This window comes from Rhinolophus ferrumequinum, chromosome 7 (genome assembly GCF_004115265.2).
Source record: "Rhinolophus ferrumequinum isolate MPI-CBG mRhiFer1 chromosome 7, mRhiFer1_v1.p, whole genome shotgun sequence".
In the NCBI taxonomy this organism is placed as follows: Eukaryota; Metazoa; Chordata; class Mammalia; order Chiroptera; family Rhinolophidae; genus Rhinolophus; species Rhinolophus ferrumequinum.
The window spans coordinates 9,805,229-9,832,655 of record NC_046290.1 but is presented as its reverse complement, the minus strand read 5'-3'; the positions used below and the strand labels follow the sequence as shown (position 1 = coordinate 9,832,655).

At 42.7% G+C, this 27,427-nt stretch overlaps 1 protein-coding gene across 1 annotated transcript in view; it reads left to right on the top strand.

The window, feature by feature from the left end:
* Nucleotides 1-27,427, top strand: part of ANKH (ANKH inorganic pyrophosphate transport regulator) — a 123,985-nt gene that overhangs the window by 51,664 nt on the left and 44,894 nt on the right. Inside the window, exon 2 of the mRNA XM_033110134.1 lies at nt 23,174-23,390. Coding sequence (XP_032966025.1) covers nt 23,174-23,390 — 217 coding nt within the window. The remainder of the gene's footprint in view (nt 1-23,173; nt 23,391-27,427) is intronic.

The window sequence follows — 27,427 nt, the reverse complement described above, 5'->3', positions numbered from 1 at the left end:
TGTTTTGGCTTCAGGAGCCCAGTGCCCACTCTAATATGACATTGAAACCGGGCTGACTCAGGAAGGAGCCTCCTGTTGAGTCATCCGCCCAGCTTCCCATGGGACCAGAGTTTTCTGTAGAGGCTTCTCATCCAAGTGGTCCCTGGCTTCAGCCTGAAAAGTCTGGGAAACTCAGAGGGATGAGAGTTAGACAGTGCAGGTCGCACTTACTTCTGCATTTCATCTGTCTAGAAAGTTATCATTCTGTCCCATGAACAGTTTATTTCAAGGAGAAATAGAAAACTGGGCAGGGGTGGGGTGGGGCGGAGAGGAAATCAGAGCTTTCTGTTGTGAGATACACACCTCTTATCAAAACATCTAAACACGCCCCTCACAAGTGCCACTCTGCTGTCGACGTACTCTCCGGGACACATCTCTTTTAGATGATCCTAGTGCAGGTACATGTAAAGACACACATACAAAAACGGAAAATATTTTAATAGGCTTCCCTTTCTCACAACTGGTTCAGGTTAAAAATTGGTACCTAAGGAAACAATGTTCAAGAAATATTAGAAGCCTTAATCTCATGAGCTCCCTGTGCTGAGTGACATGAAAGAGATAGCATGGCGAACCCTGTCAGGTAACCGTGTAGCCGTGGCTGTGGTAGTTGATTGAATGCTGAGATAGTAAGAAAGAGACGCAGGAAACATTTCATCAGGTAGAATAAAAAATAAATAAATAAAAGACGGGTTTGGGTTTTTTTTGGTTGGTGGTGTTTTTTAGTAGAACTCAATCTTCTGAATTCATGATAACCAATATTGTTCAGAACCACGTATCTAAAATAACCTGGGCTTCCTGAAGTGAAGGATTCTGCAGGGGAAAAGTCCTGCTGCATGCGGCGTTTCTTTCTCCTTTGTTAGTTCATCAGGTATGGGGGATTTTTCCTACATTTCCTTTTCAGACTTACAAGAGGTTACAAGGGGACAGTTAAACCTGAAGAAGACCAGAGACAGATCACATTTGACAGAAGAGCCACTGGGGCCCATCCCCCTCAGAAGGGCCTCCAAGAACAACACACGCAGGAACTCGCCCTAATAGTGTAGAGTCATCTCCCTGCGCTCCTGGCAGCAGGGTGACCTCCTGCCGCAGCCCCGGCCCCCAGCCTCCCCAGGAAAGGGTTCAGTTCTTAGCAGACACGGCCGTAAGGGAGTATTCTGTTGGATTCCAAGATAATTACTGAATGGGAATTATTAAAATTGTGATGAGTATTCCACCTAACACATTCAAGTCCCTTCTTTTAACCCTGGGCCAGCAGTTGGCTTATGTAGATTGTTTTTCCCCACCCAAATATATTGTATGGTGCGTGGTTTAGAGTTTTGTTGTTTGTGTGTTTGTTTTGGCGGGGAGTGGGGGTAGTGAGGGAGAAGAGCGTCTACCTGGGGGATAATTCTCTTTAACTGATTAATAGTTTTATTTTAATCAACAAATTTTGAATTAAGCAGCTTGTACCTTTAGTGTTTTCAAAACATAAATATACCAAAAGGGCAGAAGTGTGGAGGCTTTGAAAAGGACGGTTACAAAGTCGCACCCAAGTTGTATATAACTACGTCTATGCCTGTTTGTATAACTTTGTAAGTAGTTTATCTCCCCACCTAGGTTGTGAACAAATCAGAAATTTCCTGTTAATTTTATATGTATTTTCTCAACACACCGAGCTCAGGGCTAATCAGAATACTTAGAAGCGCAGACCATTGGACCTGGAAGACGGTCAAAAGGACCTAGCGAGTGACTCCTGGTTAAGTAGAGCCCGTTTTACAGAGATAAAGAGCTAGCAGAACGTGCTGTCCAGTGGCTGTCTTCACTTCACGTGGAAAGGGTAGGGAACTGTTTTTGCTGCTGGTTGGAACTATCTACACAGTGGTTATACATCCAACTTTGATAACATGTCACCGAATTAGCGTGAGCTGCTATCTGGTACAGAAAAGAAATGTCTGTAGACAACAACAAGGTGATTACAAGAAAGGTGAGGCAGAGTCCATGCAAACTAAATGCCTCAGAATAAATACCTACAAGAAAAGCTGAACTAATTTTCAAGAGTCGAATCTTTTCTGTCCTACAAATATGATGAGAATCACACCGTGGAAGGACCTCAGAGGCCATCCAGATCACACAAGGTGACCCAGTGACCCCTCCAATATCCCAAAGCCGGTTGTGCCAGAAAAGGAACTGGACCCAATGAGCTCATTCTACCTCTCTTCTTGGCATTGCCCTGTTTGAACCTCCAGTGAGCACTGAAATGAATCTTGATTCTCATGTTCAGAAAATATACTATACTGTGTATTCATTTTTTCAGCTGTGTGTGCACACCATGCAAGAGTATATTTTATTTACACAAGTCAGCAATGTGACGTGCACCTCATAGACAGGATTCTGTAGGCAAACACATTTGGGAAAGACTCTAATACCACTGTCCCCTTGGGGCTTTATAACATACATTGCATATAAAGTCGTTGAGAAGTTCTGTCCTTTAAAAAAAAAAAAGTTTCACTTTGTATCCTAAAGTTACTTGCATGCCTAAGACTTTTTTTTATGTACAGCACCTGTTAACATCTGGAAGAAACAGTGTTCCTGGAACACACTTTCAGAAACACTGCATGAGCACTTCAATTTCCAAACCGAGGGTATTTCAGAATGAGTGTTTCTTCATTCACCAGGTTAGGTATTAGGGACAGACTGGAAGCAGTGGGATTTGCTTTCAGAAGGGCCAGAGGGAATTTAAGGATTTAAAGAAGGCATCCAGTAGGGTCCTATATAAAGACTGGAGGTTAATTAAACAACCTGGTTACAAAAACAATCCTTTAGTGATTCTGTTAAATTGCCTTAAGATATGTTACATCAAATTATACTCAAAAGGCACAGATACAAATTTCTTTGTAAAAAATATCACATCCAAAAGACAAAAGTTTTTCAGCTGACCATGAAAATGTGTCCAATATAACTTTGTAAAAGGCTGCAAGAAATAGAAGGCTGGAAGGTGTCACATTGCAAAAGGAACCATTAACCAGCCCCCTCTCTGCACTCATCTCAGGATATTTGCTTTTATATATTTCATGCTACAATCTGCTTTTGCCTCATCCCTTGTACAACTCTCCTTTGAAAAGAGTGAGAATTTGCTTTAAAAATCGAGCACTTTACTTCTGGGCTTTTTCATTAATCAATTTCACGTGATTTTGGACTTATTTCCACTTAAAGTCAGTCTAAGAACCACAAAGTGTTGTTACAGTGATTCTTCTAGTTTAGGAGAAAAGCTGCGTCTGGGTTGGGTTTTGCGTTTTGTTTTGTTTTGTTTTTCAAATGCAGAAAACACTGTTGGTTCAAATAGTGAACCACGGTGTTTAGTAGGTCATGGCTGGATTTTACTGTCATTGAAGGTGTGTTTTTCCCACTCTCTTGTTGCTGACTGCATTTTGATGTTTGAGGGTAGGGGCTCCAAAGCTGTGACCAAATTTTGTGTTACCGTGAACATGTCGCTGAGAAAATGGTAAATGTTTCTGTGCACAAACATGAAAACTCCAGCTCCAGAAAAGAGCAGCTGCTTGGAATAACGTGTGATGAGTGAGGTGCAGTGGAGAAGTTTGGGACCATACCTGGGTCCAGGCAGTTTTGTATTACTCAGCCAGGCAGCGTGGAGCACACATTGTTTCTGTCCATTACCCCAGAACATATACAAGCCAGCAAAGGAAACTACAAGAGCATAGCTCCCAAAGCACAAAAGGAATTCTGTCAGTTTCTTTTTCCTCACCTTGTGCGGAAGCATATACAATTCCGTTTTTCTTCAAAGCCCGAGGACAATGTCATGCTAAATGCAACCTTAACCCAATTCCAAGAAGACTGGTCATTTCCAAACCTTGGTACAAAGCTTCAGGCCATGTCTGTTTAAAAGCGAGTTTATTCTATGGTTTGTGGCAAGCTCTGTTATTTGCATATTATATTTATCACCCCCGTGGGAAGAATAATTAAACTGCACCTGAAGAAATGATCTGCCTGTGGAAGGGCTCAGCTTTTAACCGCAGCACATTTACAAAGTACAGCAGTCAGTACACCTGGGAAAAGGTATCTTTAACTGGTCTAACAGTAAGCAAAGGATTTTCTGTGGAAGGAGAGCTGTTAAGTTAGTAGAGTGAGAAAGAGGAAAAACGGGAAACAGGAAAGGCATTTAATTGGAACAGCCCCCAAAGCCCATGGATGTCCTGCTGCACCAGCTGTCTTCAGTTCACGGTCAGGGCTTCTCTACTTCCTCCTTTCTGTGCATCCCGACCGCAGCCACGCCACGGAATCGTGGTCAGGGCTGGGCGTATAGGACACTGCAGCTTATGCTTCCAGCTTTAGTAATTCCGCTTGTCCCGGGTCTCCATCCACTGTGGCTAAAATAAGTGTCCTTTGGAAATAGGTCCTGCTGGCCCAGAGCAGGCCGCTTTTCCCAGCACGCTTCCCAACAGTGCTTTCCTGCCTGAGACTGCTAGGACTTCGCTGAGTCCACACACACCGCGTCATCCTTTGCTCGAGAGAACAGAGCCGTGCAGTTGCACTGACTCCATCTCCATCCCACGGGCTCTGGTTCTCACCAGTGTAAACAGATCCTCGTGATATTTCTCTTTATCCCAACAGAAGTTTGCCATCAGATCAGTGTTAGCTTAGCAAACACATTTGCTTTGCAGACCTGAATGCCTCATTGGTTAGCATGACTTCTTGCACGTAGAGAAACACATTTGTCCCCACCGTGGGCTGTCACCCCGTTCACTGTTGAACAGTCAGCAACAAAGAAAAGCAATGATAGCAGATGAAAAGGGAGAGAACTTACTGTCCCACAAGAGAGCAAACCGGGCAGGAAACTGCTCCTACCAGTGCCCTGCTTGCTGCCCTCCCCAGGCCCCCCAGCTCGCTGGGCCACTAAGCGTCACCTGTAGACCTCCAGGGCAAACTCAGTTGGGATGGGGTGTCTCTAGTCAGGAGCTGACACAGTGAAGGCAAGAGCAGCAACAGGCGCCTTCCTGCCATTGCCTGTCTTACTCTGTGTCCCCTGGTCCTGTCAGTCTCCTGGCTCTGGCCGCCTGGCCCTTTGCCCATTTGTTCTGCTTCTTCGAGCCCTGTGCGTCTCAGACCTCATCGCCTGCGGTACCTTTCGGGGAACCGAGCCTCTGGACGTCCTCTGGTCTCACAGCCCTGACTCCTGCAGTTTTTCCTTACCAGGCTGCCATCTGGACCCGGGCACAGCGCCTCAGAGGGAGGGGGAAATCCCTGTGAGCTTCTGGGCGAGGCCCCCAGAGGTGAAGGGCACTTAGGCATTAGGTCTGTGGCATGCATGTCCAGGGATAAGCAGGGTCCTGGCAGCTGTCATTGCACACTGTAGAATCAATGTGTGGCTGACTGAGTGACACGTTCTCATTCGTCTAAGCAAATCACAGTATCCCCGTCGACATTTTTCATGTCCAGGATTCTTAGCTGTCAGGGCTGATAGAGTCTGAGGCAGCCTAGCTCTGGCCAAACATCCTTCCCTGTGGATTATATCCCTCTTTAAACTTAGACAAGAAGTCTACCTCTCTTTTATTTTAGGCTCCATTGTAACTGAGTATTGTTTTATTTTTGTCTTGCGTGACTTGGAGAATGGATCGCCTCCAGTAGTATTTTCAGCTTATGTTCAGTGGTACCCAGTTTCAGGCAGCGACACCCCTGCTGCTCCTTAACTAGACACCCTGAAATCATTCTTTCATTTCACCAATGTTGATCGACAGCCTAGATACAGGCCCCGCCCTCTGGGAGACTGTCGCAAGAATGGGTGTTCCAGGCAGATGAGAAACACCTGATTTCCTGCATCAAAATAAATATCGGCTCTCCTCTTTCTTTCCCACCACCAAATGCCATGGGTCCTGGACTAGACACCTCTTCCCTGGGGTACTGTGACAAAAGACGGTTTCTAACTCTATTTTCTTGCCATTTCAGTCCATTACACGCATTCCTACCAGATCGGTCTTCATAACCTCTACTACGCTCAGGAGCTTGAGGTCTTTCCTACTGCCTGTCACATCCGATGTGACCTCCCCTGCCTGGGATCATGTGACCCCACTTGACCCTCCTCTCCTCCACCCCCACCCCAGCTCTCTTTCCAGCATCCTCTCCTCCATGATCTCAGAGGCCTGAGTAGGATTTGGCTTAATGAGACCTTGCTGAAGGCAGCTTTTGGACATTCAAAACCAGTGTTTCCCTGCACACACTGTGCACATTTCCTTCTAAAGCTGACAGATTAATGAGGACAGATATTGAGTAATGAGAAGTTTGCTTGATTTTGCTTCGCTACTACTGGTTTTGACTGCGTGGCTGAATTTTTTAAGCAAGGGAACCATGTTTATAAAAAGAAAATGAGAGGCAGACAGGGGTTATTAAAGCTGGAGGAGGCTGGCAAAGCAGCCCAGGAACGTGGTCCAGGAGGTTGCTTTTGGACCCACTCCACTGAATCTGGATCTTTGCATTTTTTAATGGAAATCACAGAGCAACTACCAGTTATCTTCTTGCTGCCCCTGCTCCCTACTGCCTGGAGAGTCATGAAATCTCAGGCAGTTTGGGTCAACATGGTCACTGCTGGAAAACTGAGCTCATCCTGCTACCCAGAGTTAGGGTGTGACCCAGTGGATCAAGAAAGTCATTTTTGCCCTGAATCACTCCACAGCCTGCAGCTATTCTCAAAAGCAAGTAAGTTCCAGAAGGTTTTTAGACCCGCTGCTGGTTTTCAGGACTAATTTTTAGTCTGCCCTGAACCAAAACTGCATCCTGAGTCCCCGTGGGGGCTTGGAAGTCCCGGATGTGCCAGGGCCTGTGGTCTAAGTCAGAAACTCACACATGCAGACATCGTATCTCCGGTGTTACGGGGAGACGAAGAGAGGCTTGGTGACGTGACTCCTTTGGCTCTCAGCACTTTCTCGCACATAATCTCCGCTAATCCTAAAATCTGCCCTCCCGGAGACAGGTTTGGGTGAGGCTTCCTATTGTACTAAGCATCCTGAATCTCAGAGACGTCAAGTCGTGTGCGCAGGATCACACCACTGATACACGGGGGAACTCAGGTCTACACTGGGGCCCACATGCTTTGCAGGGCACACGGCTGAACTTAGAGGCCAAAGTCCCCGTTCTGCCACTGACAGCTCTGTGACCTTCAGTAAACTATTATTCTCTATGAGCCTCCGTCTCCCCGTCTTCCACAAGAGCTAAGACTGCCCACCTCGCTGGGTCTTCAGAAGGATGAAATGAAACATGCTAACTCATGATAAAATGCCCAGCACAGACTCTGTACATATTTAAGAGATTACTTGGCAACTGTTGAAGGTTCATACAACTCCACTAATCCATACAGGGATGAATATGAGAATAATTTTAGATTCCTTCGTAGCAGTTCCTCTCAAACATATTTTACAAAAAGAAAGAAGTAGGAAAGAAAAACAGTGAAAAGGGGATTTCAGTCTCATTCCAGATATATTTTAAGGCTCTATTCCTTTTCAAACTTAACAGCCAATGTCAACAAATACTTAGTTTGTCTAATCTCTTTGTGGTTTGCGTAGAAGGTGGATTGAGTGTTTTTCAAAGTTGGGACTTCCTGTTTTTCCCTGATCGGTGTTTTGCTCTTTGAATTCTTCAATTTTTGCCTCAGCCAAGAAAACACGTCATACAGTCGTATGGGACGAGTCTTAAATTCGTATGGGCCTGAGAGGATCAGAAATTAGATGATACACTAGTTTATGTCATATTTTCTCTATTTAGTATACTTTCATCGTCACATAGAAGTGAGTAATTATAGAGAAGTATCTTCTGTCCTATAGAAATGGTCTCTCAGAAAGACCAAGGGGGAAAAATCTTAAGGCATTTTAACTTGTGAGGAAACGTACTCTACAGTGAGCAATTGAAAGGAATCATAAAGCTTCCTTTAACACAGATTAAAGTATACTGTCAGTTATGAATTTTACACAATGAGAAAATATACTTATTACTCAAAGTCCAGAATTACCATTGTTTTTATCCTTAACGTGCAGTTTTTTAAATCGGCATTTTGCCATTTAAAAACTTAACAAATAACCTGGGGAGATTCCCTTTTCCTCTCAGTAAAATAGAACAAAATGTTTGGAGAGTTTACCAAGCCAAAATATTGAACACCAAAGAATTTTCAGAAAAAGAAGCTTAGCATTTTTCTTTTTTTTCTTCTTCTTTTTTTTTTTTTTTTTTTACCACCATTCTGGAAGCACAACGTAACTTTAGGGTAATTGAACTTGATCTAAATGTGTGGTGGGGGTATTAAATCTGCTTTAAATTAAAAAATGCGTTTAATCCATAAGGACGCTCAAGAGTGAGACTTGGTAAAGTAATTCTAACATTGAGATTGAAATGAGTCTTAAATTCTTGTACAAGTGCTGCTATAAATGCCAAATGAGTGTAGCTGTCGTTATACCCAGAGTCCAGGCTACACTTGTGTGTGTGTACAGCTGGTTAGGGTACTTTCCATATACCTTTGCTCTCAAGTTCCCTGTTGGACCCATTTGGACCAATTAGAATTATTGTCCTGCCTTGTACAGCTGTAGCATCGCGTGCATAGCTTAGAGCTTGTTTCTGTGAAAGTCCTTCTCGTTTCTCTCCTGCCACCTTGGCATTGTCTTCCCCCCACCGCCACTTTGTCCACCTGTAGCCCCTCGAGTCTGTCCTTGTCATAGAGAACTGCCCTCATCCTTACGACAGTTCAGCAGTGAGTGACTGTTCATACAAGCCCCTCAATCGAGGGTTTGTGAAGGATGTAGAGAAAATTCAACTATCCTTGGTGAGGATGGCACAGTTGTCTGGCACCAGCCTCTTTATTGACTAATTTGCATGACCTGGCGGCTGTGAAAGGTGAGCAGTCCATTGGACCACCATATCGTGTTCATTGGTCAATAAAGAGCATGGTGCCAAATAAATGATGATGATAAAAGCCTACAATACGGGCAATCACGTGACTGAGTCTGGTTCAGGAAGTGTTCCCGGGGGCGGGGGGAGAAAGACTTGACCTTGATCTCAGAGGATGGGCAGAAAGTACGAGGAAGACGCTGGCATTTCAGCTGGGATTAAGAGAGAGCACAGTGAAGAAATCCAGAGGGAGCACTGATAGCCTGTTGAGTCCACAGGACTCCAAAAAGCCTTCTCTGACCCTGCAGACTGGGTTAAATGTCTGCAAGCGCTAGTCAGACTGTTAGAATTGTTGTTTTACTTATTTGTAAACAAATCATGATTTAGGTGCTAAGTCAAAAAAGATGGAAGTAGGTCACCTTAAGCAGCAGCGGGAGGGAGAGTTCAAAGGGAGATGATTTCTCTTTTCTCATACCCAGAGGTTGAGATTTTGTAACTGTCCTTTGGCCACCACACATCTCCTAGTATTCAGACTTGTTTTTCAAAACGTGGGACGTCACAGCATATTTTAAGTGAGCTGAACAGAGGGAATTCTTCTGAGAGTTCTCATCACAGGCGATCACAAAAAAGCACCCCAGTAACAAAGCAGCATTTGCTTTGTGGGGTGATTGTCTGGCTTCTCACCACCCCAACACTTAGGCATTTCATTTACTCTGTGTGCATTATGAAGTTTTTTTCATTTTAAACTACGAAAGTAACACATGCTCTTTGTCATAAAACAATACAGATGTATATGTAAAGTTAATAATTCTCTTTTTCCTTCTCACCCTGAATCCCACCTTTCCTAAATTAATCAGTACTAACAGTTTGGTATGTCATTCTCGACCTTTCTCTCTGCCCACACAAATATATTTACACATTTTTGAGGGTCTTTTATATTTTTTTAATGGAGTGAGAATATCCTGTATTGTTTAAGGTGCAACTTGCTTCTGCTTCCTGTATTGTGGGCTGCTTTCCAGTTTGATACATTTGGTTTCACTTCATGCTTTGTGACGGTCGGGTAATGTTTCCCTGTGTGGATGGACCATGTTGTATTTTCCCATATTGCCTGACCCACACAGATTGTTGTCAACTATCTACCGTTACAGAGAATGCCTTAGTTCACACCTTTGTATGCATACCATTATGTACTAGTATTTCGTTTGGATGTATTTCCGAAGGGGTTTCACTGGATCAGGGAATTGGTATATTTTTAATGCTTCTTGACGTATTTCTTTGTTGCAAGATTGTAGCAGTTTACGCTCCAGCCAATACAGTATGAAATTTCCCATTGTATCATATCTTCCTCACCACTGGATTGTATCAGTTGTTTTAATTTTCTTACTCTGATGGCAATCTCGTTCCCATGTTTATTTCCATGGCAACTCTTGTGGTAGAGCATGTTTTCGTGTGCATTCTGACTATTAGTATGTCTTCTTCTGTGGGTCACCTTGTCGTAGGTGGTAACTGGTAACAGCTGGTAAGGGAAATCCCCCTCCCCGACTTTGTCACATTTTCTTGGTTGTCCTCCCATACAGAGTTGAAAATCATTTTACCCAGGTCCAAATGAAAACCCAAGTCACTGGCATTTTTTTGTTTAAACTCCATTAAGCTTACAGGTGAAGTCAGAAAGCTCTCTGATATATTTATAACATAATGTCTTATCATGGAACGTAGCTTGCTTCCCCTTTTATTCAGGTCTCACTGTACAAACTTCAAGAATATTCCATGTGGCTTTTTTGTTTGTGTGTTTTGTGTTTCGTTTAGGAACTATACTCCTTATGGAATTTATTCCCAAGAATTTTATAGTTTTGTCTCTTTCATAGTGGGAGAAAAGCAGTTTATTAGTCTAATATTGGCCTAATAACTTTATTAATCTAAGAAGACACTGTGCCATAAACAAAGAGAAAACAGGCTTTTCTTCCTTGACGCAGTACTTTTAAATAATAAACATGCGATATGGAGGTTTATTAGCGTAAGTCTCATACCCACTTATATTAATATCCTCCTAAGTGATGCTTTAAAATAATTTCGATTTCAGTTGGAGTCAGGTAGTGCCCCAGTTACTGTGCAGCTGTCAGCGGGGACATCTCAAGTCATCCCGTTTGGAGGCATTAGGGCCTCGAGTGGAGCTGTACTACTTTAACAGACGCCCTTCCCAGGTGCTCGCGGTGGGGGCGGGGGACCTCCCTGGGAGCTTCTGTCCAGGGAGCTTTCCCAAGCTGCTCGTCCTGTAGGACTTCTTTGTCCAGACCACAGGGTGGAGGCTGACCACACCTGTCCTCTGTCACCTACAGCAGCATTACGAGGCACCGGGAGAGCCTGCCCTTTCCTCCTTCCAAAGGGAAAAGCCTCAAGGAAGTTTTCACTCAACCTCACATACCTTTTTATCAGGCTGCGCCAATTCCCTAAGCTAAAGCCAGTGCATAAAATGAACAATTTCCTTTAGTAATAATTCTTTGTGGTGCTTAACTTTCTGAGCAGGTAATGGCACATTTCTGTGAGGACACCCACACTCCTACCCCTGCTGTGCTGATGGTGGACAGGTGTTTATCCCGCCACACGCCCGCCCCTCCACCGTCTTCAGTCTAGTGCTGAAGGACAAAGCGCCAGGCTGGTAGTCTCCTGGCTTCTGGTTTGGGTTGCATGAACCTTGAGCAAGTCATGGAACCTCTCTGTGCCTCAGTTTCCTTTTCTACAAAATGAGAATTCTCAGGACCTACCCTGTTGTTGCAGCGTTGTCAGACAAAACCCGTAAGAGCATGTGTGAAGGCCCATTCAAGTTTGCCATGTGACTATGGAAGAGGTTGTAATTCTTGATATGATCCGAAAGTGGTTCTGGAATGAATTCTTATATGCCGTCAACAAACATGTGGCTGCAGCATCCTTCCGGGCCTCTGAGGGGCAAGTGCAGAAGGACACACACGTCTCCTTTCACCTGGCCCCCTTCATCCCCTCATCCGTGTAGGCGAAAGGGTTGGAGCAAGACAGCCCGTCAGGCTATCCTGATGTTCAAAGATGCAAAACCTGAATTACAGTGAATCGGGGTTGACAGAATGAAGCCGTGTGTGCATTTACTAGCTCAAGTATTCTTTGTATGAAATAAGAAGTGATAAAAATGTATTCGTTGTTCTCTCTTTAGAAATTTTCAAAGCTCTTTAATGTTATCCACATTATTTTATAACATATTACTTTATCACAGGGGTGTCCAAACTTTTTTCAACGTTTTTCACCAAGGGCCACATGCGGTAAAATACACAAACAGCCGGGCCACTCACTCGAGGTGAAGTACGTATTGCCTCACTGGTTTATTTAAGTAAACTAAATATATTTTTGGAATTTGCTGCGGGCCAATTAACAATGGATTGCGGGCCGCAGTTGGCCCGCGGGCCGCAGTTTGGACACCCCTGCTTTGTCATACCACTTTTCTCGGTGAAAAAGTATTGGCATAAAGCATGATTATAGTTGTAAAGACAGAATAAATTCAGGATGACAATGATACCCTTTGTCCTCTCTTGTACTAATCAGCTTATTTGGTGAGATGATTGTACTTTACCTAGAATACCACAAACTGGGTCAATAAATTAATAGCAGCATTGGGGGCATGGGGAGGCGATGACAAACCTACTTGCACACAGCAAAGCAAACACTGAAGATAGCTTTGTCACATTATATTGTCATCTATTTGAATTTTGTTGGGATTCCTTTCTCAGAGAGTGTGTGTGTGTGTGTGCATGTATGCATGTGTGTAGAAAGGGCATTGATATAGACTGTCCATGGACTGGATGGACTAACCTCTTCAGTGACTAATTTTCAGTCTCTCTCACTCACCTCCTAAAAATCATCAGATCAAAAGCCCCAGACCCTGAGCAATGTTTCAAAAAAATTGGTGTGTGCCAGTCATATTAAAAAAAAAAAAAAAAACCGGCAGTGAGGCACAGCTGAACCCCACGCAAAAATAAAGTAATTCCACAGCTGAGAAGCGAATACAAATTTTGGATAAGTTGTAGCTGCTGGGCTGATGCATTATCCTGTGTGTAAAAGAAACCCATAAACATCCGTGTGCATTGTAAAGAGCCTCTGAGCATTGCTGCCACACTGGTGCTGGTGGACAGACAGCTGCCTGAGCTTCGTGAGGCGGCCCCCGTGGCGCTGTGGTCACAGGTTTGGACCCTTCGCCGCTCTGTAGGCACCGATTGCCAAGCACAAGTGACCTGATTTCTTTTCTCCTCATTTTCTTGGCATGGCTCAGATACGTGACAACTTCAGTCTCGCTCCACTCGTCCTCCGCATTTACACTTGTAGTGCTTGCTACACGTCACCAGTTAAAAAAGAATCTTCACTTGAAGGTCTTTGGAATTTTTTATAAAAAGTCTTTATCCAAAAGTTCTCTTTGATCTGATCAGCTAATCATCTCTGTTTAAAATAAGCAATTGACACTCACTGTAACATGTAAATCAAAGTGGAAGGAGGCCTTGGTTTCAGTACAATAGAGTGATGGTTATGATCAAAAGACCTGGAGTCAAGATGTCCGGACAAAGTGACTTAGCCTCCCCATGCACCTGTTTCCTTGCCTGTAAGCTGGGAAATCATGGTACCTGCCTCACAGAGCTGTCGGGAGAAGTAGAGGTCTTAGAATAGTGTCTGTCACAGAGCAAGCGCTCAGTAAATGTTAGCCAATGAGGTATTTTCATCATCACCATTATGGTGGTCACTGAGTTTCATAAGATCCAAATGCAAACAGGCATCCACTGTTCCTTCTCTTAGTATAGATGCATGGATAAATGTCCATAGAAGGCAATAGATGACATTTCTGAATGTTACAGTTGAGTCAGAAAAAAGGAATGCCGCTTCGGAGCTGCTCAGAGATCCACAACCAAATTTAAGGTGCTAGAGTAATCAAGGAAAAAATGGATTACTAAGCATGGAGACAGTATGGAAGTATGTAGGCAGAGAGAAAGTTATGGAAAGTTAGTAAAAAAACAAACAAAAACAAAAAGCAAAAGCAGAAACTCCCTGGGTCTCAGAGTTAATCTATTCCAGACTTTTTTTATGGAGTTGTTATGTTCTTGTTGTTTACTATAAAAGCATTTTAAACTCTGAAGTGGAATGGGTATAATCTTGAGATATTAATCAAGAAATATCATCATTTGGGAACCATATAATTTAATGCATATAAAAAAATTGGTTGGAAATATTGGAATTTCCATAAGAGTAAAGATGAGAGATCAAGATGAGGAATAAGTAAAGATTCTTAAATGGCACAGGAAACTTTGATGATTTTTTTTTTTTTAAGTACACCAGAATTTCCATGGTAATATTTTTTTCCTTGTCCTTTCCTCCCACCATTTCAAATTAAAGTTAAATTTAGGTGAATGAGCTTCATGTTTAAATGAAAGATCAAGAGGATTTGAGGAGACTTCTATGACACTATAATGTATTTAATGAGCTAACATATTTCCAGATGAGGAGGTCAAATGTCAAAAGCTTCTTATTTCCCCTGAAATATTGAAGAAACCAATAGGAGAACCCAACAGGAGAAAACTGAGTTGGCCACCCTTCATACCTGTTGGAAAGTTTGTCTATTCTTTACAGAAACTCCTCTCCAGGTATGAGAAATGACGGAGAAAAACCAGTGCCATATTTTGGGCTTGCCCTGCGTTGTCTCCAGGTTTTCAGGAAGCACTAAATATGGACACCACTGCACAGAGCAATGGCTTTAACTACTAAGGAGACCAGGTTTCATTTTACTGCTACTCCCTGTAAACCACAACCTCATGTGTGGGTGTCAAGTTCTTGGCTAGAGCTCTAGCTAAACAGAGCGAGGGTGTCTCGTTTAGAGCAGTATAGATCCTTGGGAAAATAAAGCATGGCTGGAAAACTACCGGGAAGACAAATGATCTAATTTAACCCAAACCACTTTTTAAAATACAGACGAACAGAACAATAACAGTGGAAAATTACAGGAACCCAGGCTCCTTGAGAGGCTTGAAATTCAAAGGTGATGATTATCCATGTCTTTGGAAGAAGCTCTTCCCACAGATCGCTTTGCCTACACGGGTACTTCTGAATCTTCCCACTTCCACAAATGTAAATTTTCTGCGGATGTTGGGTTCGAGAAAGAGTTTTAAACTATATTTCATTTGCGACAATAATGAGTTTGCTTCATGTCACAAACAGTGTAGCAGAGTCATTGAAGCTGTAGACAACAGTAGTCTTTTATCAAAAGATTAGATGGCAGACTAGCAAGACAGAATTATTATCCAGCCCTGTGTCTTTGGTTTTTCTAATCCAGGTTGAGGCAAGTATTCATCTTACTGAAAGTTTAAAACATGGGACTTTTAGCATTTCATATAATAATCTCTTGCTATTTTAAGCAATGATACCAGTTTCCAGCTCAGCACCTTTTTGTGGGAGAATCTGAAAACCCATCTCTGTAAGAGCAACGTGATCATTATTTTTACCATGTGACCATGAACATCAGTTACAAGGTCAGGGTCCAACAGCCCCTGGCACCTCCAGAATTGTGAGTCCGTCTCTCTTGACGCCTTGTGGCCCTTCCAAACTCTCATCTTTCGGAATCAGAGATCACCGCCCTGGTTGTCTGCCAGGGACACACTTAGCTCTTAGCAGAGTTCTCTCAGCTTCTCCAGGATCTCGGTAGAGAAGGTTATCTTTTCCTTTGAATCTAAACTTATTTTCTTCTGACAGCAGCTAATTTCTATTACAGGATTTGACTCCATAGAGGAGCATTTTGTCCTATATCCCAGTTGACATCCAAAGGACATGAAAAACAGAGATTTGGGGGAAAAAATCCTAATTACGTGGCCCAGTGTTGCATTTTATTTATGTCTGTGTATCTACAGTTAAGCAGCCAGCCTTTATCCAATACCTACTGGGTGCCCAGTGTCACGTAGTAGAAATAGCAATGGAAGCCCTTACCTATGTCTTGAGAAAATATCAGAACTCCAAGAAGGTGTACAGTGCTACTGCCATCACTTTTCATATTTTAAATACGTAGATCCTACCAAAAATAGGTTTATTCACCCAGAATACTAAACCTGCAGTGGAGGATTTCGTTTATGGATGACCAGATATAAGCTGTATGCTACACTTAACACATTCATTCATTCGCATATTGATTTTCGACTGTGTGTCAGGCGTCGTATATGTAATGAGTAGATGTAGGAAAACTGGTGACAAATAAGCCCAATCTGTGCCTCAAGTAGTCTGGTGAGATGGATGGTCAAGTAAACAGGCAACCACGTACAACCGATGAGAGCGGTCAGTCATGGGATTGGGGCTCCATGCAGGCTTCTGCAGAGCACAGATGGGCCAGACTTAAGAGACAGCTTCCCAGAAAATGTGATCCCTAATGATGAGGAGTTTACCAGGTGAATGGAGTGGGGACAGGGGTAAGGTGGTTCTATGTAGAGAACAGAGTTTAAGTAAAGGCCTTTCAATGAGAGAGGCACGGTATACCCAGAAAACTGAATAGTTTAGGCCTCATAAAACACACAGTGCCAGGGGAAGTGTAGGGAGTTGAGAGAGAGAACAAGGTCAGATCAAGAAGGGCCTTTGCAATCGTTCACCCATTGTACAAATATTTAGTGGATGCTGACTAACCATGTGCCTGCCAGAAGGTGTTATGGACCCTTAGAGCAACATTTGTGGAGCCCATGATCTATGAACAGGGGGTAACATTGAAGCGCCTTGGATGTACTTTTAGGAATTTGGATTTTCGTGATCTGGCAAGAGCGTGGAGCGTTGGAGGAGGGCTTGGGGACAGGAGACCATTAGTGATCTGACCCAAGGCATGGCAATGGCGCTGGAGAAAACTGGACAGATTCAGGAGTGACTAGGGAAAGATGATGCATGGGACCAAGAAATATGTGAGTGTGTGGGGTACAAGGCAGCCAGGGAGATCCTCAGGGGTCTGGAGGGGAACCCAAATAGGAGGAGCCAAGACAGAGAAGGTAGAGGAGTCAAGAGAGTGACAAGTTCCATGAAGACAAGAGTAGATGGAGTGGGAGAAACAGAGAGAACCTCACAGATCTCCCAAACAGGAGATAGCTGTGCATCAGACCTGTTGTCAGGGAGGAGGTGTCACCTCCTGGACGTGTTCCCCAGGGGACACAACATTCCTCCCAGAAAGCAATGCTTGTTCTTTAACATTCGCATGAAATGATTGGCAGGATTGGGGTGAGTTGGTGACTTGAGATCTGAAGAATATCAGTCTGCAGTGTACACGTTTCTGTACGCAGTTTAAAATGTCAGGGTCTCTTAGGATTTAACAATCTAAGGCCATTCGTACCAGGGTGATCACATGTGGGATTTGTTAGCCCTTTCCCTGGAGATTGTGTTTTTTCACTTTTTAATATCCTGTGGTTTTGCTAACTTTCTGGGGGGGAAAGTCCTACAACAGTACACCATGAACTTGGCAGACACAGCAGATACTAAGGCAAGTAGGACCCACTAAAGATTTCTGGACCAAGGTTTGTTTTTAAGTCAGATGTTCCGCATTGCTGAGTGTCCACAGCATAGAGAATTAATGTGAGAGTGAGGAAGGCCCCGTGCCATGCCATCCGGACCAGACCAGGCTGTGATTGACAGACAGCTTCTATCTACAATGGCCGGAGTACTGTTAGAGCTGGCCTCCATCTAGCTCATGAATGTTTAGAAACTTGCCTTTAAACAGCAGGTGAACCTTTGTTCTTACGACTAACTGGGGACAGAATTCTGACTCGAGGCCGAACTCATTCCTAAAACATCTCCGATCCTCCTTTAGCTGAATTTCAAGACCGTAGCTCTTCTTTACCAGCCGCAGCAGCTGTTCTTCCTGGTCTTGGCTAGAGATGCAGCAGTGTTCAGAAGTGTCCCGGATAGAACAATATTAGCTAGCTCATGAATGCTGAACTGCAGCATAGTTGTAATGCTGCTCTAACGTGGAAGGCTTGCCACATCCCTAATGTATTTAAATGTATTCCCGGAGTGCTACAGACCTTCATCTTGGAATCCTTTCTGTCTGTGTCCTCTCTAGATCATCTCGTTTAGTCTCCTACCTTTCAATACTATCTATATGCTGATGACCTCAAAGTATATGTCCGTAGCCCAGACGTCTCCCCTGGACTCCAAACTCGTAGAGCCATTTACACTACTTAACTTCTCTATTTGGAATTCAAGGGACATCTCAGATCCAGTAGTGGGCTCCCAGATGGAGCTTTTGCTTTTTCCTCCCAAACCTTCGCTCCCTCAGTCTCCTCATCTCAGTCATTAGCTGCACCATTTGACCAGTGACTCAAGCCAAAAAACGCAACCGTCATTTTTGTTTTCTTCCATTTCTTCGTGCCTACCATGTATATGTAGTCCACCGCCAGATCCATTCTTTTTATTTTCAAAAATCTCTCAAAGCAATCCACTTCTCTCCATCTCTACTGTCCCACCCTAGTCCAAGCCATTGCCTTCTCTTACCTGGGTAACCACAAAACTCTTGACTTCCTGCTTCTTCCTAACCTCTCCAGTCCACTTCCATCCCTGCAGCCGGCATGAGCCTGTGTCCCACCTCTGCTCAGACCCGCCAATGGCTTCCCATTGCTCTTAGAACAAAACACACATTCTCTATCATAACCTGAGATGACCTCAGCGTTGCCTGCTTTTCTACACTCACCTTATCCCTGTAAACCCCTCTACTTCACTTACTGGCCTCCCTTCTCTTCCTCAGAAACACTAAGCCCGCCTACAGGCCTGTGCGTTCCTCCAGCTCCTCAGACAACGGGTTCATTCTTGTCCTTTGGATTTCAGCTCGAATGCCACCTCCTTGGAGGGGTTTCCTTGTCTGCCTCATATAAGCTCCTCTAAGCATGTGCGGGGCAGTAGCATATTTCATTTCTTCAGCACCTGTCACAGTAACTGTGTATACTGCTGTGCACATTTTAGTTCATTCTTTCAAATAGTTATTGATCACCTATCATGTGATCCCCTATCATGTTATAGGTCTGGGGATGTAGCATGAACCAGACAAAGTTCCCTGGAGCTTATAGTCAAATGGAGAAGAGTGACAACACGACAAATAACAAGTACGTAGACAATACAATGTCAGGTAATGAGCACGCTGTAATGAAAAGCAAGCTGAGACAGAGAGATGATGTGAACAGTAAGTGACTGAAGGCCATGTAAGAACGAATGACTGCTAAGAAAACATCCCAAATAAATGGACAATGGGTGTTTTATTTAGATTGGTTTTGAAGAAGTAAGCAATTTTGAGAAAATTAATTTCAAGCCATATTTCACAGCATAAGTTTCAAAAGGATTAAAAAGTTAAGTGTGCGCAATAGCTAAGACATGGAAACAACCGAAATGCCCATTGGTAGATGACTGGATTAAGAAACTGTGGTACATTTATACAATGGAGTATTACGCAGCCATAAAGAAGAATGAAATCTTACCATTTGCAACAACATGGATGGACCTAGAGAACTTTATGTTAAGTGAAATAAGTCAGACAAAGATAAGTACCATATGATCTCACTTATATGCGGAATCTAAAGAAAAGAATAAGTGAATGAACTAATCAGAAACAGTTTTGGAGACAAAGAGGAAAAACTGAGGGTTGCTAGATGGGCGGGGGGGGGTGGGGGTAAAGGGGAAGGTGAGGGGATTAGAAAACAGTCGGTAACCACAAGATGGCCACGGGGTTTGAAAATTAATCTGGGGAACGTAATTTAGTGGTTACCAGAGGGTAAAGGGATTGGGGGTTGGGAGCTGAGGGTAAGGGGGATCAAATATATGGTGATGGAAGGAGAACTGACTCTGGGTGGTGAACACACAATGTAATTTATAGATGATGTGATACAGAATTGTACACCTGAAATCTATGTAATTTTACTAACAATTGTCACCCCAATAAATTAAAAAAAAAAAGTTAAGTGTGCAAATGAAACCATAAACTAGAACAAAATTACCTTATCTATAGATAGGCAGGCACAGTCCAAACGTATGCAAAGAAACTCCATTAAATGATTGATCAACTGCGTAATAACTTTATATTTCTGGTGTCAAAAGAAAATCATGAAGTTAAGTGAACAAATTGAGGGAAACACTTGCTACAAATGGGAATCATAAAAAGGATAATAATATTAATATAGCACAAGTCCTCAGTTCTGAAGGTTTTTTTTCCCCCTCGCATTTTAATGTTTCTTGAAGTCAGGATATGTGTACATATCCTGATTCATTCACTGTGTACATTGAATGTCGTCATTAAAAATGTTATATCAATGGTGTGTCTTACAAGTAATAACAGCTGACAATCAATGTGACTTTTTTTAAGTTCATAAAAAGTATGAACATTTAAAATTCCTGGTAGAAAATAGCGCATTTGTTTAACAAATATTTGAGAGTTTATGATGTAGCAAGGCGGGAAGTGTCGAGTGGTAAACAGAATAGACAAAAATCCTTGCTTTCCAGAGCCTGTTCTTGGCCAGTCACTGCAGCGTGCCATGTACACCACTCACATCCTCTAAAATCAGTTGGATTGTTGCAGCGAGAATAAGTACCTTGGCCAAGACCACTCAATAGTTTAAGGATAGGAGCAGACCCAGCTCCAGTCTGCATGGCTCTACACCCTGTGTTCTTTCCTCAAATTACCATAATTGTTGAGCTAAGTGGAGTTTTCACACTCAGTCTTGTTGACAGAGCTGTCATTTCCTGTGTCCTTTCTTCTCACCTGCCTCAGCCCTGCGTTTAGGACTCAATCAAGGAACTGTTGTTGGTGGAAACAGAAAGCTTGCAGTGGATGCCCCAGCCAGGGCTGGTGTCTTCTTAGCAAGGAATAAAGTTTTGCCAGCAAGACACATTAGAAAGTCTAAACTTACATTATTTAAGTGCCCTCTGTATGCTTTTAAAACTTGTGCTACATAATACGGGCCATTTGAATTTGAACAAACATTTTAGGAATAAAAAAAGTAAACAATCTACAGTTATAGATTTGGGGAAGGACAAGAAGGAAAAAGAACAAACCATACACTGTTCTCAACGTCTGCCAGACGTAATTAGTTGTCCTAAGCAGGGTTCTCTGGAAACAGCCTGTGTTGGGCAATTCTTGTCCAAGTGATTTATTAAGTGAGTGCTGTCAGGAGAAGGGCAGGGGAGGCAGTGGGTGGGGGGTAGTTAGGGGAGGATGTGGTCTCCTGGAGATTATCTCCCACCTGTTCCCACCGGGAGCTCTGGAACATGAATTGGGGGCTTGGGGGAGGTCCCTCACTGAGGCGGGCAGATGATCTTTTGTACCCCTGTGTTAGCCAGCCACTGGTTGTGTGCTGCCTCGGGATCGTGTGGCTTAGCCTACCCAAGGTGGCCGGGGGCAGTTTTCCCTGAGAGGCAGGCAGCTGCGAGCCTTCTGTGGCCAACTCCCAGTATCTGAGATGCATGTGCTGCCCGGTAAAGGGGTCTGGGTGGGACACCTCACAGCATCCACTGCGGAAGATGAAAAGGAAATTAATTTGGAAGATTACCAAGTGGTAGGTTTTGACACATAGCAGGAGCCTTCTGGCTAGATCCGCCTGTTGAACACAGGATTTATTATCAAGAAGCGTCTTGGTTTTTATTTTGCTTTAGGGTGTTAAGGTATTAGATCAGCTTAGGGAGAAGGAAAATTAGCTTTTAAGGAAGGCATTATGGCAGGTATGCTCTGCACAGGCTGAGAAGGTTCTTATGGAAATTTTTATGTTATTATTGGAAAGAAGGAATAGAGGATCAGAGGTATAATTGGAAACAATTATCAGAAACTAGCTTATATAATACCGACTTTGTCAGAAGAAGGAAACCGGTTTCCTACAGCTATCAGATACTTTTATTCTAGATTTTTCTAAAATTGTTTTGCACATTGGTACCTTTCTGTAAATACAGGTTTTACTCACTGTGCTTTGCATAGAATGTTCAACTGTATAATGGTGGACCCATGTTATTATATATTTGTCCAAACCCCTAGAATTTACACCACGAGGTGTGACCCCTGATGTAAACTGTGGACTCTGAGTGATGAGGATTCGTCAGGGTAGGGCCATGGGTTGTAACAAATGTCCCACTCAGGCGCAGGATGCTGACAGCGCGGGGGGGGGGGGGGGGGGGGGGGGGGGGGGCTGTGTGTGCATTGGGGCAGGGGCTACATGGAAACTCTCTATACTTTCTGCTCCATTTCACTGTGAACCTAAAACTGCTCTAAAACGTAAAGTCTATTTTGAAAAGTATATAATTATACAAAAAGCTGATTTTCCTGCTCAGTCAGTTGCCTGTGAGATAGACACGATGTTCTGGTGACATTTTTAAAACAAAAAGTTCTCTGCACCGGGACATCCATTCCCACCATCTCCGGTGTCATTTTTTGTCTAGGAGGTAGGAAAGCTAGTTTGGAAATGCCATCCCGACAAGGCCCGCCAGTGCCTCAGAGGGGCGCTCATGGAGGACGGTTAAAATAACCAGAATATTCTACATCCCCATCTTCTTGAGCAAGCATTATCCAAAAACATATATTTGGGGTTTTATAAAGGTGTGTTTTTTTTGTATTTGTCTGCATAGAATTTAGGAATATATTTCAAGTTAAAATACACTAAGAATCAGGTGACTATTATACCATCCATTGATGGTATAATAAATTCCTTCAATACCTTTTTTCATTGCATGGAACTCAGTCTGTGCTATGAATGATACCTACATAACACACAGTATTTTAGATTATATGTGTGTACACACATGGGCCCACATGTGCATGCATGTGCATGCACACACACACACACACACACACACACATTCACCTTCGTTAAAAGAAAAAAGGAAAAAAGAAACCGTCACCCACTCCATAAAAGTGGTTGACACATTTCCAGAATGCCTGTTCCTGTTGTATAGATTCAGCCTGCAAATAAAATTTAACATGTTAAGCTTTTAACCAAAGTATCTTAGAATTATTTCCTGATATGAACATAGCAGGCTTGTTGGGTTTTTTTCTCTATGACTTTAAGCCCAACGGACAGGCATCTTCCCCACAAGAAGATATTTCAAACGGAAGCTAATATGGATGAAAATGAAAACTAATAACTTATGTGAAATTACAGTAAGCTTTACCCTGTAAGCTGCTTAGCGTTGCCATAGAAACGGGATGTGTGGCACTTTAGTTTAGAAGTGTGATTCCCCAGGGATGAGACGCCATTTCTAATGCTGTTGTGGGTTGTCTTTTCCCTCCCAGGCCTTGAACCGGGGCATTGCAGCTGTCAAGGAGGATGCAGTGGAGATGCTCGCCAGCTATGGACTGGCCTATTCCCTCATGAAGTTCTTCACGGGGCCCATGAGCGACTTTAAAAACGTGGGCCTGGTGTTTGTGAACAGCAAGCGAGACAGGACCAAAGCTGTCCTGTGCATGGTGGTGGCCGGGGCCATCGCTGCCATCTTCCACACCCTGATAGGTAAGGCTGTGGATGCGCCACTCAAGACTCTAGCTTTGGCAGTTTCTCGTGCCTTTTAACGTATTTAAATGTATTTATTGCAATAAGTGATTTTTTTCAGTAATTATGAAATCTTTCTCGTGAAAAATTTCAAGAGACGGAAGGAATGGAGTCGGTGCTCCTAGCTCCTATCTCTGGGAAGCTCTAGTTGTCTTTCTCTGATTCCCAAACCCGGTGTCCCAGAGGAAGTGAGTTCATCAATAGGTGATCAGATATAGTATTAGCATTCAGTAAGGTCAACAAAAGAGCAGGTACTTGCTTAGACATGCATCATTGTACTGACTCCCTTAACCTTAAGAATAAAAATAGAAGGATGTTATTTAAAATGAATACTTGTCGGTAGTGAGAACAAACACCATATGGTTTTATGTCTTAAAATTAACTTATTGTATAGGGCCTCATTATTCTATTTCATGCAAAGACAAGACTGATTTACTCTGCATAACAGTCTTTCCGTGAAACAACACAGAAGCTGTGTTGTACATACACTGACTAGCCTGCAGTTTCACCAAGACCTTGGAAAAGCACCTTCCTTTAGGACAAGAGTTCCTGCTACTTTCTCTGCCTTCTTGGTGGTGATAAACCCTGAGGCCATGATTTTAGAACTTCATGGCTTTAAAACAGCTCAGCTTGGGGGGTGGGAGATGAGGGTGAGGGGGATCAAATATATGGTGATGGAAGGAGGACTGACTCTGGGTGGTGAACACACAATGGGATTTATAGATGATGTATTACAGAATTGTACACCTGAAATCTATGTAATTTTACTAACAATCGTCACCCCGATAAATTAAAAAAAAAAAATTTTAAAAATTTAAAAAAAAAAAGCAGATCCGCTTACCTGGCGTAGCAATTGAATGGCACATCTGTTGAACCCAGTTGCACAAAACCTGTGAATGACACTTCATAAGGCCATTGTGGACCTTAAAATTGGCACAGGGTATATGAGAGACGTGAATGTCAGTGTTGAATAAAGGAGCCAGATGATAAACTGAAGCCATTTATGGAGTATTCAGATGGCAGCTCATGTTTACTCGTATAACTGAATCTGAAAGTAAATGGGGTGAGGCCAGTGTGGTTTACCTTTTTAATGTGGCGCAGAATTTGGTGCTAAGAATAATGTGAAAGGACGGGTGCTACTCCTGGACCACCTGCTCAGCCAAACCCAATTTATTCGTCATTTAACTGGGGCTCGGAGCATCAGGATGTGGGGTTGAGAGAAGCTTCCTTTCTTCTCCCCGATTTATGCCCAAAATACTAACTTGTAAACTGAGTTTTGAAGAAAACTTCTGTAGCTGGATTTGATCCGGGCCATTTTCAAGGATGGCACGTGGATTTGAGAACATTCCATACATGAAATGAATAAGTCTAAATCATTTTTTGTCTAAACAGGTAAATTAGTTCCCTTTTGCTACTAGTCTTTTTATTCGGATTTTTAAGTAAACCTAACACTCTCCGTTTCAGTCACGGTTGAACATGACTTTGGGACTAATAGCTTGTTACTGAACTGTCAGTAAGTATGGAAGAGAAAAACTGAGTGTCCTGTGCTATTGAAACTTGTGAGAAAATGTGCTCATTGAGATAAATATCAGTGCCATTTTCCAAATTAAATCTTAGATTTTCAATTTTAAATTCAATAAAAGTCTTAAATTTGAACCAAAACGGTTCTATATCCCACCTATATTCCACAATTGTTTTTATCACTTAATATTTTTACAATGATAGCTTTTTTCTTTCCGCCAAACAGATGTTTTCTATAATTGCTTGAGAAAGCATGTATCAATTACTTTTGAACACGTAGAACCCAGAGTTTAATGATGTGCCTTCTTCCAGTTTGTTGGCTTCATTTCAGTTTTCTGCCTAAATCTGTCATCACGCGTGCCTTCTGCTGTCCGCGGCATCAGCCATCTTTGCTCACTTTGCTCCCTCCTCTTTTCTTGGTAATCCTGTTAGCTTTCATCTACCTGGGTCCTGCCCATCCTTTTCTTCCCATTAACTTGACCAGAGGCTCCAGGTGCTCTGTCACCATCCCAAACCTTTTCCTGTTTTTCTACCATCATGAAACATCACCCATTCAGATTCTATTCTGTATGTCACCTACCCTAGACACTGGAACCCATTTTCACATCTTCACATCTTAGTAAGGCTGCAAACAACTACTTACATGTCTGCTATAATAGTCTCCTCTTGGATAACTATGCCTGTGACAGGCAAACAGTGACATAGATAAAATAAAAAGGCAAATATTCCAAATATATTTGACTTGAGAAGCCATGTGTGCTCTGAGGCTGCCTTCCTAATGATATTTACTTAGACTGATATTGAGATGAATCTGTATTCCATCCACACTCAGCTCCTGAGGGGCCCGCAGGAACCATAAGAAGCTGTATATCACAAGTTCACCATGCTGAACTCACAGAGTGGAAATATGAGCCAGAGGAGTTCAGGCTGGAAGCTTAATTCCTCTATATTCTTTTGTTCAGGTGAAACTAGCCTAATTGCCTTAATTCCTTCTTAGGTGCTATTTCCCCATCACCTTAATGAATTTATTTTTTTAATGAAGATCTTCCAACTTTTCAATGGCATTTACGTAAGGATCTGTGAGAGCGTAGAAGAGGAAAAGATTCTTTCTCTTACGGGTTGATTCTGAAAGGACTCATGGAGCGGGTTGTCTGTTAACTGGCTCTGAAAGCCTGAGTTGTATTTCCACACAACTCTTTCTAATTTTTCCCTTATCTTTGATACAAGATGGAGTGGAGAATTAGGCCCTGTGCTCTAAATTAATATTTTGCTATAGCCATGTAAAATTCCAAATGGTGACTCTTCTTGCCTATTACATGGCTTGTAGTTTTAACGCCGTCCCAGCATTCTGCATTTTTTCAGTTTAATGGCCAACTCTTCCTGGTTTCTTTTTGCTTTGTTTCTTACTGAATATTTCATTCATTTTATTCTCTATGATATGAGTTACTTTTCCCAGCATGATGCCTTCTGTACGTTGAACAAATATAGTTCTCTTTTTCAGATATTCTCAAACACTGATAAAATTCATCCATTTTCCCTTATGACGTTATTAATATGAGTGTTAACCACTAGTATTGATATAGCTGATCTTTGAACATTGGGGGCTTTGAATAAAGAAGAGTGACAGTAAGAATTACCCTTTGTTTGACTCCCTTTTAAAATGATCCAGTCTCCATCTGTCCTATTGGTGGTCCAACAAAATATTTATTGAACAGATAGTTATGTATATGTCATTCCAGGTCCTGTTGATCAAAAGTTGTGAACAGCGGTGAGATAGGTACAAAAGAAATGGTGACCAGAAATACCCCTTTTTGTCAGGTAGCTGTAGTTGATGGGAAGTGTGTGTGTCCATCACCAGTTTCTGGAAGAGCACTGGCAAAAGCTGTTTGCAGTCATTGAGAGGATTTGAGAGATGGTAAAAGTAAACCAAAGTCAAAGTGGGGGGAGTTAAAAACGACTCCTGGACTTGAGAATGCAGAGCAGTAGTGAGAATACGGAAGAGAAGGAGCTCTTGATGAGAAAAAGATGTGGGAGGCACACAGTCACCTTGCACTTATGAATTGGGGAGAAATAAAGCAAAAAAGAATTCAGTGTTGAATGTGAGACGTATCCTGTGCTAGGGTCAGGGTAGGTTTCCAGATGAAGGAAGTGTGGAGCCTGAGAACTCAGTAGACAACACAGACAACACAGAGAGAAAGGGAAGGGGATCAGGGAAGTGCAAAATAGAAAGAGGAAATAGGCAGGGAGGGCATTTTACAGTGAGCCCTAGGCTCTATCTGAGAACTTGGACGTCCTTTGACACCAGTAGGCATTTTTTGTGACATGTCTGGGACAACCATATTGAATAAAGCAGATTTATTCTAGCATTCATGGAAGTATGTTTAATATAGCTTTAGCTAGTGTTCTAAATTAAGAAAGATCTATATATCCTGCTTATTTCCTTCTTTATAACCTCATGGTCTCTAAAGAAATTTTTA